Consider the following 17,366-nt stretch of genomic DNA (forward strand, 5'->3'; position numbering starts at 1 on the left):
GCTACTTGAGAGGTAGAACAACATATAAAGGGAAGGGTAACCATCGAACCTAGGCACCTACCTTGGTTCGCAACATCAGCGACCGTCTTCAACTTCACAAGGACACTTGAACCATCTTCACAATCACTTTGAATCGTTTACACACAAAGACCCCAAACAACGCCATCATGTCCCACCGTCTGGAAATCGTCTCAGCGACCTGGGGCACCGTGGACGTTACCGCGAAGCTCCGCGAGTTGTATCTCCAGCAATCCGTGCCCTTCACCATCACGCCCACTGATGCTCTGCTTGGCCCGGACCCCAACATCAACACCCCCTACGACAATACCAAGGTGCTCGTCGTCTACTGGCGTGTTTGGCTGTTCGAAAACACAAACATCCATGATTATCACGGGGTCCCCAGTGAGCTTCAGGCCACCACGATCATCGAAAACACGACCGGGACCATCGACTACGACAGAAATAACCTACCCCCCCCTGTTCACCCTGCCTCAAATCCCAACCGGGTGCTCATTGCCAAGGCCTTCTGGTGGAACATGGATGTCACAAACGCGGCGCAAATGGTGGCGGATGACGTAGCACCCAGCTCCGAGATCATTATCGGATGTCAAGAGCTGTATGACAAGGGAATCCACACAGACCCCAAGTTTGGCACGTTCAAGTCGATTTCCGTTGTCTGGAGCTATGTTTCCTCAAATGGAGACCTGCAGTACTTCACCAACACTGGCACCGATCAAAGGGCTGTGGCTTTCCGCCAGGGACCGGCGCCGCCCCGACTCACCATTTGGGGGGCGACATACGGCGGCGTTGTCGTCACCAACCAGTTGGTGAGGCTGGTCGACCCGGCCACCCAGAAACTGAGCACGGCTTTCTCCCAGACCCTGCCTGATACGTGGCCCGGCAACAGGAAAACACTTGTTGTTCTCTACCAATATGAAGGCCACCCACTTCAACTGTGGCTCGGCGTCGACGGCACTGAAATCCACCTCACTCCTGACGAGCCAAATATCCCTGAGAGAACGAAATATTTCTACCAGGAGGCTACCAGGAGGGCTGGGCAGAACAACGTCATCGCGATGGTGTGGGGGAAGATGGATAATGTTCAACCTGACGTCTTGCAGTGGCACATGACACGGCTCGAGCTTGATCAGTCATTCACCGCAAGCAATGCCTGGTTCGATTTCGACGGGTGGGTCGGGGTCCCTAAGTCAGCCACCGTCTTCTATCAACCCGGCGTAACGGGTCAGATCAAGACCTTGACACTTCGCGAAAACCCCAACGAGCAGGTTTACCCTGATTTCAAGAAACATGTGGTCGCTGGCGATCCGATATCGGCCACCGAGTCTCTCTTTTACCACGCCCTCGACCGCGAAGGTGTCGCTCTGCAGGTGTCTCGAAATGGGCAGGAAAGATGGGTCAGCGTCGACACCAATAACCATGTCCTCATAGCCACAGACCGGAACGAAGATGCCGCCCTCCTCTCGATCATGAAGCCACACGGGCGGCCCTTCCTCGCCGTCCGGCCCCGTCGAACCGCGGACTCTTACTATTACATCCGGGTGGTCGATCCAGCAACCCCGAACCCGACTCTCTCGTTGACGGTCGACCCAAAAGAAGCCACAGAAGCCTACGCTGAATTCCCCATCAGGGAGAGGCTCAGCTTGCTGTTCAGCTTCAACGTCGGACACAGCGATGGCCAGCCCCTCGTCCTGCGCTACGACCAGGAATCTGACGCCATTAAGGTGTCGAGGTTCTTCCCTGGGGCCTCTGTGGTCCCCGGAGACAACCTCAAATACGACCAGTTCATCTTCAAGTTCGACTTCGTCACGAACATCGTCCCGCCAAACGAGCCCTCTACCACAAATGATCCCAGTGAGCCCATCCCCTTCGTGGTGTTCGAGGCGAACATCTTGATCGGCCTCCTCTTCAACGTCCCCAACCTTGTCCTAGGATGGCGGTTCAGCCTCCCCGAATCTGCCACGCGTTCGGTGATATGGTGGGCCCGCCATCTCAAGGTTCCTGAGGAAATGTTCAAAATCAGAAGGTACCTCCGCTCCCTCAGGGCGGAGTGGATCGCATCCCCCGATCAAGCTCCTCCCCCCAGCCAGCCAGGCCCGGCGATCTGGCAGTTGGCCTGCGAATTCGCCCGGGAGGTGTACTTGAATTCGAAATTCTTTGACTTCTACGACGCGATTTTCAGCACCAGCCCCGGGGTTGACTACAAGAATCACATCCTGAGATTCGCCGCAATCGCTGCCAGCAATCCACGGCCACCGTTTGACCTCGCTGTCACCAACAGCCAAGAGTTCACAAACTTGTCGCGTAACATCATCGAGCTTATCTACGCTGCTGAATAACCCTGGACTGGACGCGAGAATGCTTGTGGTGGTGGATCAGTCAGTCTTGGTGGTGGATTCTCTGGCCGATGAAAGTTTGTTGCGGCGGGATGAGAGTACCTAGTCTATCAGATTGTCAGTTTGTTATTGCGTTCTTTCTTTTTATTTTGATTTGAGATGGAAGCTAGTTACCAGTCACTCGTTCATCAGTTAGGCGCTCAATCAACCACTATGTTGCACGTCACTACATGCGTACGACGGTGACGGTTTTGAATTGCCGGTCAGTTACACAGAAGGGCATAAGGTGTTTGCTTAGGACTCGGGTGTGAAGCTGTTCGAGGCCTTGGTCCCCTTAGACTTAACCCGGACTACCTCATTCGTGACTTCTCCCCACAGCAGATCTGGATGGGTGAGGAGATTGACGAAGAACCGGAGGTAATATGGAGTCCCCGACAGGTTGAAGACGCGCACCAAGATGTACAAATGCCCGCGACGCTGTGCATACATTTCCATCATCTGTCGTGCACATCTTGTTAGCATAACACACATATTCCTCGCTCGGTGGACACTCACCAAGGCAATTTGGTTAAGTGTAATTGTGACACGTAAGAGTAGGTACCTGCTCGATTGAGCAGGGTAGGAATGAAGGAAGCGAATGAATTAAGCTTGCGCTTATAGAACTAAACTAAGCCCTTAGGGCGAGGTAGCAAGCCTATCTACATATACGCAGCGGTCGGATAGCAGGGCCGAGGACTAGGCCCCCTCTCCAGACCTGGCTAGGGTCCTGACGTAGGGGTAAAGGACTCGGTCCTGTTCAGAGATTGGCTCTGAGGGGTGGTGAGTGAGTCGTGAGGTCTTGGCAGAAGTAAGCCTCAGAAACCCTCAATTCCTGTCACAGTAATAAACATGTTTCTGTGGTCACCGTGCGCAGCGCGCGTGCTTTTCACCTCGAGATGGGAAAACCGCGTGTCTGGAGGTACGGGGACTCCGAGGCTTTGCAATATCGCGGCCAGCTCGCCGCTAGTTTATATGTGAAATCCGTATGGAATTCCTCGTCTTGGCGGGTGAATTTTAGATGCCCCGCCCGCTCTCGGAGGCAGCTGGTCCAGTTGTCAAAGTCCCAGTTGGGCAGACCGTAGCTTTCGAGCCATCCATAAACCTGGTGGAGCAAAGCTGGTGAGTATACGTGTACGTACCTCGCAACGTGACCCCAGAAATCTATTAGGAGGGAAGGAATACTTACATATTTTCGCCCATAAACCCAATCTACTTTTTTTCCTCCTTTTCGTTCGGCTCGTCGTCAACAAGTTGTACTTCCCTGGGAGCCTCAGCGCAACCTTCAGCGCTAGGATCAGACACGACGATAGAAGCAGGGCGGTCCTCGTCAGACACGATGACAGAAACAGGGCGGTCCATGTAAACGTTCTGGTGCAAGCTGGTATGTCGAGGTCGCGTGGGTGGCTTACATGGAACAGGTGATTGGGATTCTCTCGGTGGTTGATTATATGGAGTTGGCGGTTGGAATATTGTCGGCGGTTGATATGACTTGGATGGTTGATATGACTTTGGTGGTTGATATGACTTGGGTGGTTGATGGACACTCGAGTGAAAGTTGTTGATGTACTCACGAACCCGCGTCATGAACAGGACTTGTTTATACCAAGGCAAATCATGGCGGTAGCAGCACCGCCCTCGGCCGGCGCACCAGCAGATCGTGAAGATGTACAACGTGCTCAACGAAGCGGCGGCCAGCACAAATATCACGGTGCCACCGGCATTACCTCCCGTACCCGATACAGCCCAGGCGCCGATCCGCATCGCCCGCTCCGGCACGATGCCGCCGGCAAAGGTCAGCACTATGCCGATCACGAACAGCGGAACCGAAAAGAACACACTGGTACACCGCAATATCACGGCGAAACTGTGGAATATGGTGGCGGTGATGATGAGGCCAGCCCCCGTGCGCATCATGGTGTTCGCTTTGTCCGTCTTGAGACGTTAGGGGATGACGAGAGCGAGAGTGGCATTCCATGAATCAAGGACCTCAGCGACGAGCGGCGGGTCGGTTTCGCTCTCATCATCACCGCCATGTTGTTCTCCGTTTGGCGCCGACTCAGTCTGGTTTTGGCCGATACGACGGACATTGTACTGGATGGAGTCGCCGAGCAGGTCGAAGACGTGGTTGGATGGAAGCCAAGCCCGGCGACAGTAGATCTCGCCAGTGTTCTCAAAGATGTCACATACGCCTGTTCTCACGAGAAACCGCATGTCAGTTCCAAACTAGATGCCCAGGTATGAGAAGGAGCATGGTTACCATTTATCCCATAGTACCACCATGTTGGAAGTTCTGGTGGCACAAGCGGTTGTGCCACCTCTACGCCGCTGTCTTCCAAGGCGTGAAGCGTGAGTCTCTCGGCGAGTCGCGTCACATTGACTCGGTAGACTGCCATTTCCTTGAGCTTCGGCGACGCACAGCTGATCAGGTAGACCACGTTTGTCGTCACGCTCAAGAGAGCGCAGATCATGAAGAAAAACCCGACCATTGTTCAAACCAAGGACTCGTTCCGCGACATCGGCACCTGAAATGTAAGAAGGGATAAGGGTTTCGGATAACGAAGTATCCTCGTTGTTGCAGACCGAACGGTCGCGTACATAGGGTACTTATGGCCAGAGCCACGACTGGTTGGACCGCAGTCAGGTGTGTGCAGTTACTTGGAGACATTACGATGTATACCATCCTCACAAACCGACGTCGCCCTTGGGCGTGCTGCTAGGCCTAAAGTCGTCAAGCTCGTTAATAATGCTTCGACCATTGAAGACGGCGCGTGGAGGGTTGCTTTCGCTCAAAGCCCCAGCATGGCAGGTTCGGTCTGATTGGGGGTGTGGCTCAGGGGGTAGTGAGGTGGCTGAACCGCCCAGTCTTGATTTGCCGGGCGCTGCGGCTAGCTGAGCTTAAATTTTAAGTTCTATAAGGGACCAGGCTGCAGTCTGGCCCTGGCGGAAAGTGGAGGGTTGTTGAATCTGGCGCTGGTTGACCACAGACCGTCAACGGAATGTTTTCACTTGTTGTTGGTTTCAAGTGGCCGGACTCCGTGTTTTCCCTCGTGGCGGCCATGTGGAAAGGTTCGGCCCGGATGCGGCCCCACTCAACCTTCCCGGTGTTGCGGGGGTGAGCACCGGCTCCCAAACCCGGTCCTGGTCCGGCCGGACCTGACTTCCGGGGGACCGGGCCCGAGGCGTAAGGCCAGACGAAAGAAGGGTAGGGTTAGGGTTACGACAAGCCAAAAGAGAGTTCGTGCGAACTCGCCAAGACTCCCTGCGGGGCCTTTAAACTGCCGCTTCTGACCGCCAAAAATTTCGGGTCCATGACATCGGCTGTGATCCGCGAAAGCTGCAACATCCCAAGAACCAACACCTCGCTTCCAACCCCAACCTCGTGGAATTGGCCTCAACACCCAAGCTCAAACATGGGCCCATCAGTAAAGAAACGCTCCTTCAGTGACGCCCCTAAGGGCCGCGGAGCCCGACCGACCAAGAAACAAAGAAGAGTCGTCGAATATCACAGCAGCTCCGAAGAGTCGGCCAGTGACGACGAAGGGGGTCCCATTCCCGCCAACCTGCTCGACTCGGACGACGAGGACCTTGACAATATCGAGGTCGACGATGGCGCCTCCACTGCCGAGTCGGGATCCGACTCGGACTTGGACTCGGCCTCCGACTCCGACTCCAGGCACCCCCCCAAGAAACTGAAACAATCCAAGTCCAAACAACCCCAATCAAAACAACCCACAAAACCATTCGTCGCCAAAGACGCACCAGATTCCTCATCATCCGACGACGAAGACGCTTTCTCCTCCAACGATGAATCCGCCTACTCCTCCGACGCTGCCAGCCACAGCGGCGACAACGACGACGAGGAAACCACCACCCCCAAACCCCAGCGCAAACTCTCCAAGCGCAACGACCCGACCGCCTTTGCGACGAGCATGTCCAAGATGCTCTCGTCCAAACTCCCCGCTTCGCGGCGCGCCGACCCGATCGTCGCCCGCAGCGCCGCGGCTGCCGAGCGCGCGCGCCAGGCCGCCGACACGGCGCTCGAGGCCAAGGCGCGCAAGCGCCTGCGCGAGAAGAAGCGCCTGGCCATGGAGAAGGGCCGGGTGCGCGACGTGCTCGTCGCGAGCACGCGCCGGACGCTGAACCTGGCGACGGGCGAGATCATTGAGGTTCCGGACGTGGATGCCGAAGGGGTTACGAAGGGAGAGCCCAAGACGACGGGGGAGATTATGGCCATGGAGAGGAGGTTGAGGAAGGTGGCGCAGAGGGGTGTGGTCAAGTTGTTTAATGCGGTGAGAGCGGCACAGGTGAAGGCGGCCGAGGCGGAGAGGCAGGCGAGGAAGGAAGGTATCGTGGGCGTGAAGAGGAAGGAGGAGAAGGTTAGCGAGATGAGTAGGAAAGGGTTTTTGGACTTGATTGCGAGCGGCGGTGGAGGGTTGAAAAAGGGTGGTTTGGAAGAGGCATAAGGGATTTCCGGGCGTTCCTCATTTGTCCAGTCTAAGAGTGAAAATAATGTCGGGTTGAGGTCTATATACGGCACATGTCCTTCTGAGTGCCAACTACTGTACACATACAAGTCCACATGTTCCAGCCGCAATTTCCGGGTGACCATGTGAAAAACAAACTCCGCCCAAGCCGATCAACATTGGCTATACCAACCTCACTTTTGAAAACCCACCATCCTGTTGGTATCTCGAACAGCACGCAGTTTCCATGCCCGAATACCTGCCCGTCCATATGCATCGCAGAAAACGCCTCCTAAAACGCCACATGGGGAAACAAATTCCCGTCTTATTTCCCTATTCACCGTTCAGTTAAAATCCTTGGACTGCAAATTCCTCGTCATGCTCGGCAACTTGACCCTCAGCCCGTCCAGCTCCGGCGTCATGACGACCTGGCACCCCAGCCGGCTTGTCTCCTGCAGACCGAAGGCCAGATCGAGCATGTCATTCTCATCGTCGTCGGGCTCGGGCATGCGGTCGTAGTATTCCTGGTCCAGCACAATAACGTGGCAGGTCGAGCAGGCGCAAGAGCCGCCACACGCCCCTTCCATCTCAAGGTCGTGCGCCTGCGCAATGTCCAGGAGGTTGTCGCCCTCTTTGACGGCGAGTTTGTGCTCGACACCCTCTTTGTCGACGAAGGTCACGTAGAGTCTAGGTGGTGAAGGGGTTAGTTTTGGGACAGATTCTGGGAGGAGGAGAAGGGAGAGAATTACTCTTCACCCGGCTTGGGGGGTTCGAGGTGGCCGTGAAAGACGGCGGTGGAGGCGGAAAATGGCCGAGTCTGGAAGCCGTGTTGGAGTGGAGGCCGGCGCGCCGGGTTCTGGCCGAGTCGGGTCCGAGTCGCCGGCACCGGAGCAGAAATGGTAGGCTTGGTGTAACTCCGGAGGTTTTGGGCGGCCAACCGGACTGAGCGTGCCGTCGTGGGCCGCAACCTCGGAAGCATTGTGGCGAGGAGTTTGGGACTGGGCATTATGGCGGTGAGTGTGAGAGGGTGCGGAGGGGAAGGAGAATCAAGGCGGCGCCGGAGGGAATGTGTGGAGGATGTTGAAGTGAAAAAGACGAGGGACAAAAAAACCAACAGGGAGAAGACAGGAATCCAAACACTTGAAACGAACCAGCAATTCCTGCGGAGTAAAGCAACCAACAGCACCCTTTCTCGGCGTGATCCCGGGTCCGCGAGATGGTGTTTTGCACAGTGGGAGTGCTCTGTCTTGCAGCTGCTGTCGATGTGCTGCATGAGCTCTCCCGCTGTGATTGGGAAACTTTTGATGCAGCTCCGAGATCTCCGTATCGTATACAAGCATATGCCGGCCCCGATTGAGCGATATCGGCCGTTATCAGCAGCCGCACTGTGACGTGGGGTCAAGATGCCAAGTGATGCCAAGGCCGCGCCAAGCATTGGACTCAGCAGCACAACCCACTTTCATCGGGCAGCTTGGCACCTCACCTTCCGTCTTGACTTCTTTGCACATGGGCTTCGAAAATCACAACACCCAGACACCACCTCATCCACCAAACTTTGATCCTGACCCTGACCCCTTTCACAACCAACTCCCATACAAGCCACCCCCAGCGTGCCATGGTCCAGCGACCACCATCGACATAATGGCAAGCCACAGCGACGGCATCAATCCCCTGCGGCCCTACTACATTCCCCCCTCCATCCGAGAAGCCCCGGAGCCCCTCCCCACTCCCGGGCCCAAACCCTTTGCCGCCCAGCCACCTCCCGCCGGCCGCTATGCCACCAAGGCCCGCGATATCTTCTCCGACATTGACTACAAGGACTACATTGCCGAGCCCTCCCCGTCCGTAGTTCAGACCGTCAAGGATCTGCTGGACGAGCTGCTATGGAAGTACATGTCGGTCCTGATGGCCCAACCCTTCGAGGTGGCCAAAACCATCATGCACATCCGTGCCCAGGACGACCCTGGCGGTTTGGAAGCCGCCGCTGAGGAGGAGGCCAGGCAAAAGCGTGCTCTTGCCAGCCAAAGGATAGAGCTGCGTGACCAGGTATGATCTTCTGTCCGACTGGCACTGACGTCTCGTCCCTGCTAACGCTGGCCTCCAGGAGGGTGCCCGCTCCGACGATGAATCGGACGTGGACGAGTCGGCCTTTTTCACCTCACATCCACCAGAGGAGCCCCCCGAGTCCAATCCCTGGCGATCTAACAAACGTCCGGGACAACCCTCTCCTAAATCTCCCACCTCTCCGACAACAAGCAAGGTTGTACCAGCCCACCAGCTGGCCATCCGCACGCCAGACTCTGTACTCGAGGTTATCGCACAGCTGTGGCAGAAGGAGGGCGCTTGGGGCGTATGGAAGGGCTCCCACGCCACGTTTGTCTACACGGTGCTGCAATCGCTTCTCGAAAACTGGTCGCGAAGCCTTCTCAGCGCTTTGTTCAACGTGCCAGATATCGGTGTCAAGAGCGATATGGATCGCCTGGTGGATATTGCCTCCCCATACCCTTGGGCATCACTGTTTGTCGCTGCCACTGCCGCCGTCATCACCGGCCTGGCTCTCTCCCCGCTGGACCTCGTCCGCACCCGCCTGATCATCACCTCCACCTCGTCCCGCGCTCGCCGCACCCTCTCCACTCTCCGGAGCCTCCCTTCCTACCTCTGCCCTGGCCCGCTCGTGATCCCCACCGTCCTGCACTCCCTCGTCCACCCGCTTCTCACCCTCTCCACCCCGCTCGTTCTGCGAACCCAGTTCATGATCGACCGCGAACAAAACCCCACGACCTTCTCCATCGCGCGCTTCTGCTCTTCGACCGTGGCGCTCTTCATCAAGCTGCCTCTCGAGACCGTCCTCCGCCGCGGCCAGGCCATGGTCCTGGCCCAGAGGGAGTACGTCGTCGCCATGGAAGGCGCGGCGGCGACTGCCGACAAGAAGAAGCAGAAGCGGCATGCCTCAAGGAGACACACTCCCGCCACCACTTCCTCTGATTCGGAAGAAAGCACCGAGTCCGAGGAGGAAGCGGAAGAGAAGGTCGAGCTGGAAACCATCATCCCCCTCGGCAGGTACCGCGGGCTGTTCGGCACCATGTACAGCATCGTCAACGAGGAGGGGTCGCACGCCGTGCCAGTTCCGGCTCCTGCCGCTGCTCCTGCTCCTTCAGGGAAGAAGAAGGGGAAGAACGCCGGAGCTGCGAATGCTGGTGACCGCGGTGTTGCGGAAGTGGTGTACAGGCGCGGCCAGGGGCTGGATGGCCTGTGGAGGGGCTGGAAGGTGAGCTGGTGGGGATTGGTTGGGTTGTGGGCTGCGGGTGTGTTGGGAGGTGGGGGAGATGGCGAGTTTTGAGAGTGGTCTGTCTATCTGTCTGTCGCTTTCTCACGTCTTGCCCTTGCTTTGCTCGCCGGGTATCACGGAGACCTCAAAGGAACACAAAAATATGGTGATGGCGTTGGGAGGCTGTCTGCTGATGATGGAAAGATGGACACACAGATACACTGGTGGCTGGATGAATGGATGGATGGGCGGTTCAAGTGTTGACAGGCGGACGGGCGGGCGTTTTTATTCTCCATCTCTCCTTTGGCTTCTTGTGGTTGGCTAAATGATTCCCCGCTCATGATTGTTATGATTCTTTCTCTCTTCTCTGGTGTCGATGATATACAGATCTGGGACGGTTGTAGATGCCGACTCTCTTTGGGTGGACGTCTGTGGGTTCTGGGTAGGTTCTGTCTTTAAGCAGGGTATTTTTAGATAGGCAACCAAGAATGGATTCGAAAGTGGGCGTGCGTCTTTGAGGTTTGATTTGTGTGATGTACCATCTGCGACCTCAGATTACCTGTATAGTCCAATATTCAGCCGCGTAACTCCGAAGACTCCCCGCGGCTCAGCCACAAGACATATACGGAGTAAGACTTGATGAAGATTCGGATTCACTTTGTTAGAGAACGAGATCAACATATCACGGGAATGGCAAGCTCAAGTGATCATAAACATAGTATCAATATTGACAAGGCCAACGCCCATGAAAATGCCAAAGTATATACAGCGAAAAATGACATCCCAAAGATCCAAACATCGTACATGCCATGCCATGCCCAATCATAGTACACTCATGACATTAGTTATCCAAACACCCTTTTTGTGTCTTCCTCCCCAGGTGTGCCTAGGCACCATTTACACCCTTTTGCTTAGATGCACTGCGAGTACCAGTCGTTGAGCTTGTTGCAGCTCGAGCCCGGCGCGCAGAGGGTCGGGCCGGTCCAGCCGTTGCCGCCGCACTGGCCCCACTTGCTCTGGGTAGCGGCCGGGGGGGGCGGGGTGGTGCTGGTCGCGAAGGTGGTGGTGATCTGAGGGAGGGAGGTGGTGCGGCTGCTGGTGGTGGTCACCTGAGCCGGGGCAGAAGTGGTGGTGACGACGGGAGGGACGCCAGTCGGGTCCGTGTCGGCGCCGGGGCGGGTGGCGGTGCCCGTGGCGGTGGCGGTCGAGCGGCTCTGAGGGATGGAGCTCACGGCGCCGGGGATGAGGGCCGGGCCCGGGACGGGGTACTGAGGGTTGGCAACCCAGGGGTTGAAGAGGATGCCCGGGTCCGAGGCCTTGTAGAGCTGGGTGCCGGGGACGCCCGAGGGCTGGTTGTTGCCACCGCCGGTGACGCGGATGTTGATGCACTGCGGGTAGGCCTGGGCGCCGTTGGGGTTGGCGGCGCCGTGCAGGGCGATGATCTCGTGCCGAAGCACGTAGTTGCCGGCCTTGAGGTCGGCGGGGATCTGCACGAGCCACGAGTTGCCGTTGGCGCGCAGAGCATCGGCGGCCCAGCGGCCGGCCGCGGCGTCGTAGCCGGCGCCGTCGATCTTGAAGAAGCGGAGAGAGGTCTTGTCGACCGTCTCGCAGTTGCCGTTGCACGCGGCAAGGTAGTCGATGACGGGGCCGACGTGCGACTCGGGCCACTCGGGGGTCCAGACGATGCTGATCTTGTCACCAGCCCTCACCGTGACGTGGCCGCCGCCGGGCTTGGCCGACTTGTGGCAGATGATGTCGGGGGAGCCGAAGTTGTTGGGCTCGATGAAGCCGTTGTCCTGGTTGAGGGCCGACCAGCCAATCACGGTCGGGGGGTTGCCGCTGTAGAAGTCGGTGGTGGGGTCGTAGTTCCGGTACTGGACGCCATTGACAATGATGTGGCTGACATGGCCGTGGGCGGCCACGAGGGCGGCGCCCGTGAGGGAGGCAAGGAACGTCGAGGTCTTGGGAGCCATGATGACGGCTGGTATGTCTGGGATGTATGGACAAAAGAGTGGAAGACAAGGAGAAGCTGCTGTCCCGTCGAGATGGCTGGCTGGAGAGGTCAGAGGCCTGGCGACTCTGTGGGAGATGCGATGAGGAGGCCGGCCTCGACGACGTTCTTATATCTCTCTGACCAAGAACGCCGAGAAGTGACAAGATCGCCCTTCAATATCGGTTCCCTGGAACGACGATCCATGGTGGTGGTCCCCTCCCAAGGGGGGAGCATGGTGACGACGACGCCTCTGGCCGAATGTGGAGGAATGTGGAGAGGTCCATGGAGTGCGTTAGGACCGCAAGTCCGGCTCGGCATGCGACGCCAAAGCGTGGAGAGGCGGCTTGACGGGCAGCATCACAAGCCAAGGACACGCCGAGCGCCCAGATTCAAGGACATCTGACCGGGTTTGACCGTTCCAAGGGCTTCCATTCTTTGGCATGGGCATGCTTCGCGTCGACAGCCAAGACCGAGTTGGGAAAGGCGTCGAAGCTGTGAAGGGGGAGTGTGGAGGTGGCAAGATGGGAATGTCGGCCTTCCTCCCGTCTTGGTGTTTTCTTGGATGATGAACAGGGGGTGATGCTCCCCAGATGTGCCCCAGACCAGACAGGCCGTTGTGCCATGGGACAGCATGACGGAGTCACGGCAAGGTCCCGAGGCCCGGGCATGCCTGGTCGAGACCATGCCGGATCGGGAAACGCGGAGGCTCTTCCGATCTGGCTTGGGAAGTCGGCCGATGAAGTTGTGGGGAAATGTAACGGCGAGGCCCATCACGTCGTGGAGAATACCATAGGCGCGATGTAACAGAAGAATTCAGGCAAAAAGAGGCCGGGCGAGGGCCGGCCATCCTCTCCTCCACAACACACGAATTCCCCCGGGATTTTGACGGCATGCCACGAGCCTTGCGGATATGAGCCTCACTTTCGGCGACTCGAGCCCAGGGACGGAAAGGTGTCAAAATCGTCGCTTGACCATGTTAATACCGGACTGCAGCGGTTCGGTATTTCTGAGTGTGGAGGACGCGGATGCGGCTCGGTTGGGGATCCGAGCACATGGCTCACAGCGAGCACGGCTGTAACCAGACTTTCAACGTCCATGGACGGATGGCAGTGACAGCAGCAAAAACCAGAAGCTTGAGATGAAGGCGCAAGCGGCCAAGAAGGTCCATGTCGCCGATCAACGCACGTGGGCTGCGGTGGTGGTGGTGGAACCTTCGAAACAATAGTCGCCGGCTGTTCCATTTGTTTGAGCAAGCCTCTCAAAGGGGAAACCAGCCCCGCGGTCACAAGCTGACAAAATTCTTACCTGACTAGCTCAACGGCCAACGGTCTTGGGTCTGTGTTGCTGAGACATCTGTGCGGAGTGATGGCCAAGAGGGTGGCTTCGGAAACTCGGGACGCTCGCCAGACACTTACATCAACACCAAGAATTGTCTTGATGGCGTCGTCATCACCCAAGACTCTCTCGTTTCTCTCTTGGGTTGCAAGTCAATAATTGTTGCTGTTCTTGGTGGTGGTGTGTTGCTGCGTCGCTGCCCAAGCCAAGGACAAGACGAGACGCATTGAAGTCTGGCGATCATCCACATTGTCAGGACCATCGTGGCGATGCAAGCCATGCCTTGAATCGCATAACGTTTCTGTTTGATGCATTACGTTTAGGCGATCCTGGAATTTTGAGAGAAAAAAGAAGGATCAGCAAAGTTCCTATTTTCATCTTTCCAGAGATTCCTCCAGCCTCTCGGGCAGCCCGAACTTGGTGGAAGCTGTCATGTCATGGCATGTGAGGCTCTTCAGGGGGACAGACTTCCAAGACCAAAATCCCACTGCTCATGGGCACCCTGGCTTCTTGGCGCCGAGCCGAGATCACAGGACGACCGTGCCTGTCTCCAGCAGTTGTTTTGACTTCGACCTGGCCTTTCCGAAGTCGCAAGGTCTTGAGAGAAAATTGAAAGTCCGAGTACGAGTCAAAAAAGACGTATTCGTGCTCTTCAAAGAGATCTCCGAGGAAAACGGAAGAGGGTAAATCTTTGTTTGAACCGTATCCTAGTGTCAAAGATACTGCAGAGACGAGCGCTCTCCGTTGGCCTGTCAGGAAGAGTGTCTACTCATAGCCCCAGTGTATGAGATATTGAAATCCTAACCCTGATGTGTGACTCGGGGGTCCCGGGAAGCTGGCTACGGTCTTGGCATTTCCCGGGTCCCGCCGAGCACCGGCCCCACTCGGAGCCGTTGACCGGCCGGGACCCGGATTCTGGACCCACTAATCGGGGGTCTGTCCGGAGCTCCCAGATCATTCGGCCCCGGCGTCATGAACAGCAAAGCATAAGTTGTTTCTGTGGTCACCAATCACATGTCCCAGCAAAATGTGCTGAAGGACGCCATGACAACCATCATGAATGTGAAGGCAACACATGTCTTTGCCCTTGATCAGCGACATGTCTCGGACTGGAATGTGCATTGTCGATGTGTAATTCACAGGAAAGTGTCAATCATGGCCGTCTGAGTTCATGGGATTCTATACTTATAAGCGCCCTGAACGTCTCTACTTCTCATGTCCGGCGTCATATCATCTCGTCTGTGATCAGTTACCGCAGGATCTAGGGGCGTGGACTGATATATCTCCATATATCTCCGTCACCTAATGTCAGGCGGACAAGAGAGTAGGAAATTCGCAATCAGAAGCCCGTCCCAAACTTCCCATGTATCTTCTACCCATCGCCGCGACCGCCCTAGCATTCACCACCACCGCATACGCCCACGCCCAAGTCTACGGCTTACGTGTCAACGACCAACACCAAGGCGACGGGCGCAACAAATACATCCGCTCGCCCAGCAGCAATTCCCCCATCCTGTGGGACCACGTAACCCACCCATCCCTCATCTGCAACATCCGCGACGACAACCAACCCCCGGGTCCCGCGCCTGACTTCGTCCGCGCCTTCGCCGGCGACCGCGTGGCGTTCCAATGGTACCACGCTCGCCCCAACGACCCGACGGATTACGTCCTCGACAGCTCCCACCTCGGCGTCCTCGTCACCTGGATCGCGCCGTACACGGATGGGTCCGGGACCGGCCCCATTTGGACCAAGATCCACCAGGACGGGTGGAACGGCACGCACTGGGCCACGAGCCGGCTCATCAGCAACGGCGGGTTCGTCGAGTTCCGGCTGCCCGGCTCGCTAAAGCCCGGGAAGTACCTGGTGCGGCAGGAGATTATCGCTCTGCACCAGGCCGACATGCCCGGTCCGAACCGCGGGCCTGAGTTCTACCCCAGCTGCGCGCATTTGGAGGTTTTTGGGTCTGGTGAGGCGGCGCCGCCGCAGGGGTATGATATCAACAAGGGGTATGCGGAGAGCGGGGATAAGTTGTGGTTCAACATTTACATCAACAAGAATGATGAGTTCAAAATGCCTGGACCGGAGGTTTGGGATGGTGGTGTCGATTTGGAGAGCGATGGGCAACTGAGGAACCAGGCAAGCCAAGGTGAACCAACACAGATGAGTAGCCGGAAGGAGTGGTACTATTTTTGGTACGGGATGAAATGAGCGCGCGTTTGTGACGATGCTGATATAGGACTGGAAACAACCTGGAAAGAAGCAGAGGCTTGCTTTGGTAATAGAACGGAGAACGTCAGGATACCTAGGTACCTTACCTATATGAGCATACTTGATGAGCGACCCTGAGATGTGCGAATCTGTTCATTTGATTACGAGCAAAGTGAGAAGCAGTTCATCGTGACTCTGTATTATTGAGCTCGTAATGCCAGTCATGCAGCTATACGATAAGTTTGATGCCCGTCTCGTAATGGCCACAAATACGTGGCCTCAGTAATCATGAAATACTCCATACCGACCCCTAAACGCCTTGCTGCCCACCCATAGTCGTCGTTCAATGATATGGCCTTCAACCTGACCGCATTACTCTTCCTCCCACATTATTAAACCACACTTCCAAATGACGACGGCGGCGAGCCAACCCGTCGATACCTGTACCCTCCAGGCCCCTTCCACCTCCTCCAACACCGCACTCCAATCCATCCCACCAACGCCAACACCACAAACAAGCAAGTGAAAAACAACCCCAAATGCTCCCCAATCTCATTAAACACGCGGTTATCCCAATTATTCCACGATCCTCCACCCCCGCTATGCGAGAAGAAGGTCCAGTCATCCGCTCCCGGCCGACCGTCCATCATGACCCTGTACAGCCTATGCTCCTCCTTGGACTCGGAAGGGGGAGGCAAAAGCGCGTGGTACTCCTCCCAAATAGCCGTCAGGAACCATTGCCCGCTCGCGTACATGATGCGCACGTACGGCAGGGGCCAGCGCCAGTTGTACCGCAGCAGGGCGAGGGTGACGTGGTGCCAGAAGGGGTGGTGGGGACGCGAGGCGAGGATGTTGTTGCTCAGGGCGCCGCGGCCGCCGTCGGTGGTGAAGGCGGGGTAGTAGAGAAGGGGTTCGAGGGGGATTCTGCAGCCCTGTGAGAGACGTAGTGAGTTTGATTGGTCATAGCTTTTTTCATAGTTTGGACTGAGACGGGAGGGGGAAGGAATACATTGTCCAAGTCCATGTAAATACCGCCGTAGTGGAGCATGAGGAAGTACCGGACCGCGTCGACGCGCTGGACGGGGTATTTGTAGTTGTCATAGGTGCGGAGGAACCATGGGTACTCGGTTTCGATGAAGTCCCGGGACGCCTTGGTACCCCAGAACTACATGACAAAAAAGATGGTTTAGCAACTCATGTAGCCAATGCCAATGGTGCCGAAGTTGGTTCCTACTTTGAACTCAAAGTCCGGGTTTAACTCCATACACCCCTTCCGCGTCTCACCCCAGCCATCGGGTATACCATCCTTCTCCGGCTCGCGCCAGTTGTGGAAGATGTGATGGATAATCTTGGGGATATGCTGAGTGCGATTGGCGCCATGGTCTTTGGCGAAAGCGGCGGCGATCTCGGGTTGGGTGATGCGGATGCCGGAGTGCTCATAGAAGAGGCTCCGGAAGAAGAGGAGGCGGGATATGACGTGGACCAGCAGCGCCAACAGCGCGATGCCGCCAACGATGAAGGATACCCGGATTGGGATCCTCATAGTGGGTGGTAGGTGGTATGACGTCCGTCCTCGGAAGACGACTTGGTCAAAGGGCGGGTTGGAGAAAGTGATGGAGTAGCAATATGGGAACAGACAGACGGAAAGTCAAACAAACGCCGCCGGTGTGAGATGATGAGAGGAGCTGTGCCGCAGTCAGCACGG

At 56.7% G+C, this 17,366-nt stretch overlaps 10 protein-coding genes across 10 annotated transcripts; 4 read left to right on the forward strand and 6 right to left on the reverse strand.

Annotated features, from left to right (window-relative positions):
- Positions 1-167: 167 nt before the first annotated feature.
- Positions 168-2,357, forward strand: VTJ04DRAFT_7579 (uncharacterized protein; the record flags this gene model as incomplete). The annotated part of the gene is made up of 1 exon (XM_069365921.1): positions 168-2,357. The coding sequence occupies one exon, from the start codon at positions 168-170 to the stop codon at positions 2,355-2,357; it is 2,190 nt and encodes a 729-aa protein (XP_069216908.1).
- A 1,245-nt stretch (positions 2,358-3,602) lies between these two features.
- Positions 3,603-4,307, reverse strand: VTJ04DRAFT_7580 (uncharacterized protein; the record flags this gene model as incomplete). Its single annotated transcript, XM_069365923.1, has 2 exons — positions 3,603-3,771; positions 4,042-4,307. 2 exons carry the CDS (start codon positions 4,305-4,307, stop codon positions 3,603-3,605), a joined length of 435 nt encoding a protein of 144 aa, XP_069216909.1.
- A 27-nt stretch (positions 4,308-4,334) lies between these two features.
- Positions 4,335-4,879, reverse strand: VTJ04DRAFT_7581 (uncharacterized protein; the record flags this gene model as incomplete). The annotated part of the gene is made up of 2 exons (XM_069365924.1): positions 4,335-4,582; positions 4,651-4,879. 2 exons carry the CDS (start codon positions 4,877-4,879, stop codon positions 4,335-4,337), a joined length of 477 nt encoding a protein of 158 aa, XP_069216910.1.
- A 924-nt stretch (positions 4,880-5,803) lies between these two features.
- Positions 5,804-6,856, forward strand: VTJ04DRAFT_7582 (uncharacterized protein; the record flags this gene model as incomplete). Its single annotated transcript, XM_069365925.1, has 1 exon — positions 5,804-6,856. The coding sequence occupies one exon, from the start codon at positions 5,804-5,806 to the stop codon at positions 6,854-6,856; it is 1,053 nt and encodes a 350-aa protein (XP_069216911.1).
- A 61-nt stretch (positions 6,857-6,917) lies between these two features.
- Positions 6,918-7,133, reverse strand: VTJ04DRAFT_7583 (uncharacterized protein; the record flags this gene model as incomplete). Its single annotated transcript, XM_069365926.1, has 1 exon — positions 6,918-7,133. One exon carries the CDS (start codon positions 7,131-7,133, stop codon positions 6,918-6,920), a length of 216 nt encoding a protein of 71 aa, XP_069216912.1.
- A 67-nt stretch (positions 7,134-7,200) lies between these two features.
- VTJ04DRAFT_7584 (uncharacterized protein) lies at positions 7,201-7,835 on the reverse strand (the record flags this gene model as incomplete). Its single annotated transcript, XM_069365927.1, has 2 exons — positions 7,201-7,543; positions 7,606-7,835. The coding sequence occupies 2 exons, from the start codon at positions 7,833-7,835 to the stop codon at positions 7,201-7,203; spliced, it is 573 nt and encodes a 190-aa protein (XP_069216913.1).
- Positions 7,836-8,497: 662 nt separating this feature from the next.
- VTJ04DRAFT_7585 (uncharacterized protein) lies at positions 8,498-10,196 on the forward strand (the record flags this gene model as incomplete). The annotated part of the gene is made up of 2 exons (XM_069365928.1): positions 8,498-8,902; positions 8,961-10,196. The coding sequence occupies 2 exons, from the start codon at positions 8,498-8,500 to the stop codon at positions 10,194-10,196; spliced, it is 1,641 nt and encodes a 546-aa protein (XP_069216914.1).
- An 839-nt stretch (positions 10,197-11,035) lies between these two features.
- On the reverse strand, positions 11,036-12,097 carry VTJ04DRAFT_7586 (uncharacterized protein; the record flags this gene model as incomplete). The annotated part of the gene is made up of 1 exon (XM_069365929.1): positions 11,036-12,097. One exon carries the CDS (start codon positions 12,095-12,097, stop codon positions 11,036-11,038), a length of 1,062 nt encoding a protein of 353 aa, XP_069216915.1.
- A 2,718-nt stretch (positions 12,098-14,815) lies between these two features.
- VTJ04DRAFT_7587 (uncharacterized protein) lies at positions 14,816-15,868 on the forward strand (the record flags this gene model as incomplete). Its single annotated transcript, XM_069365930.1, has 2 exons — positions 14,816-15,645; positions 15,835-15,868. 2 exons carry the CDS (start codon positions 14,816-14,818, stop codon positions 15,866-15,868), a joined length of 864 nt encoding a protein of 287 aa, XP_069216916.1.
- A 185-nt stretch (positions 15,869-16,053) lies between these two features.
- Positions 16,054-17,204, reverse strand: VTJ04DRAFT_7588 (uncharacterized protein; the record flags this gene model as incomplete). Its single annotated transcript, XM_069365931.1, has 3 exons — positions 16,054-16,593; positions 16,671-16,826; positions 16,896-17,204. 3 exons carry the CDS (start codon positions 17,202-17,204, stop codon positions 16,054-16,056), a joined length of 1,005 nt encoding a protein of 334 aa, XP_069216917.1.
- Positions 17,205-17,366: the final 162 nt, after the last annotated feature.

This window comes from Mycothermus thermophilus (genome assembly GCF_041956435.1).
Source record: "Mycothermus thermophilus strain CBS 625.91 unplaced genomic scaffold VTJ04scaffold_5, whole genome shotgun sequence".
NCBI classification, from domain to species: Eukaryota; Fungi; Ascomycota; class Sordariomycetes; order Sordariales; family Chaetomiaceae; genus Mycothermus; species Mycothermus thermophilus.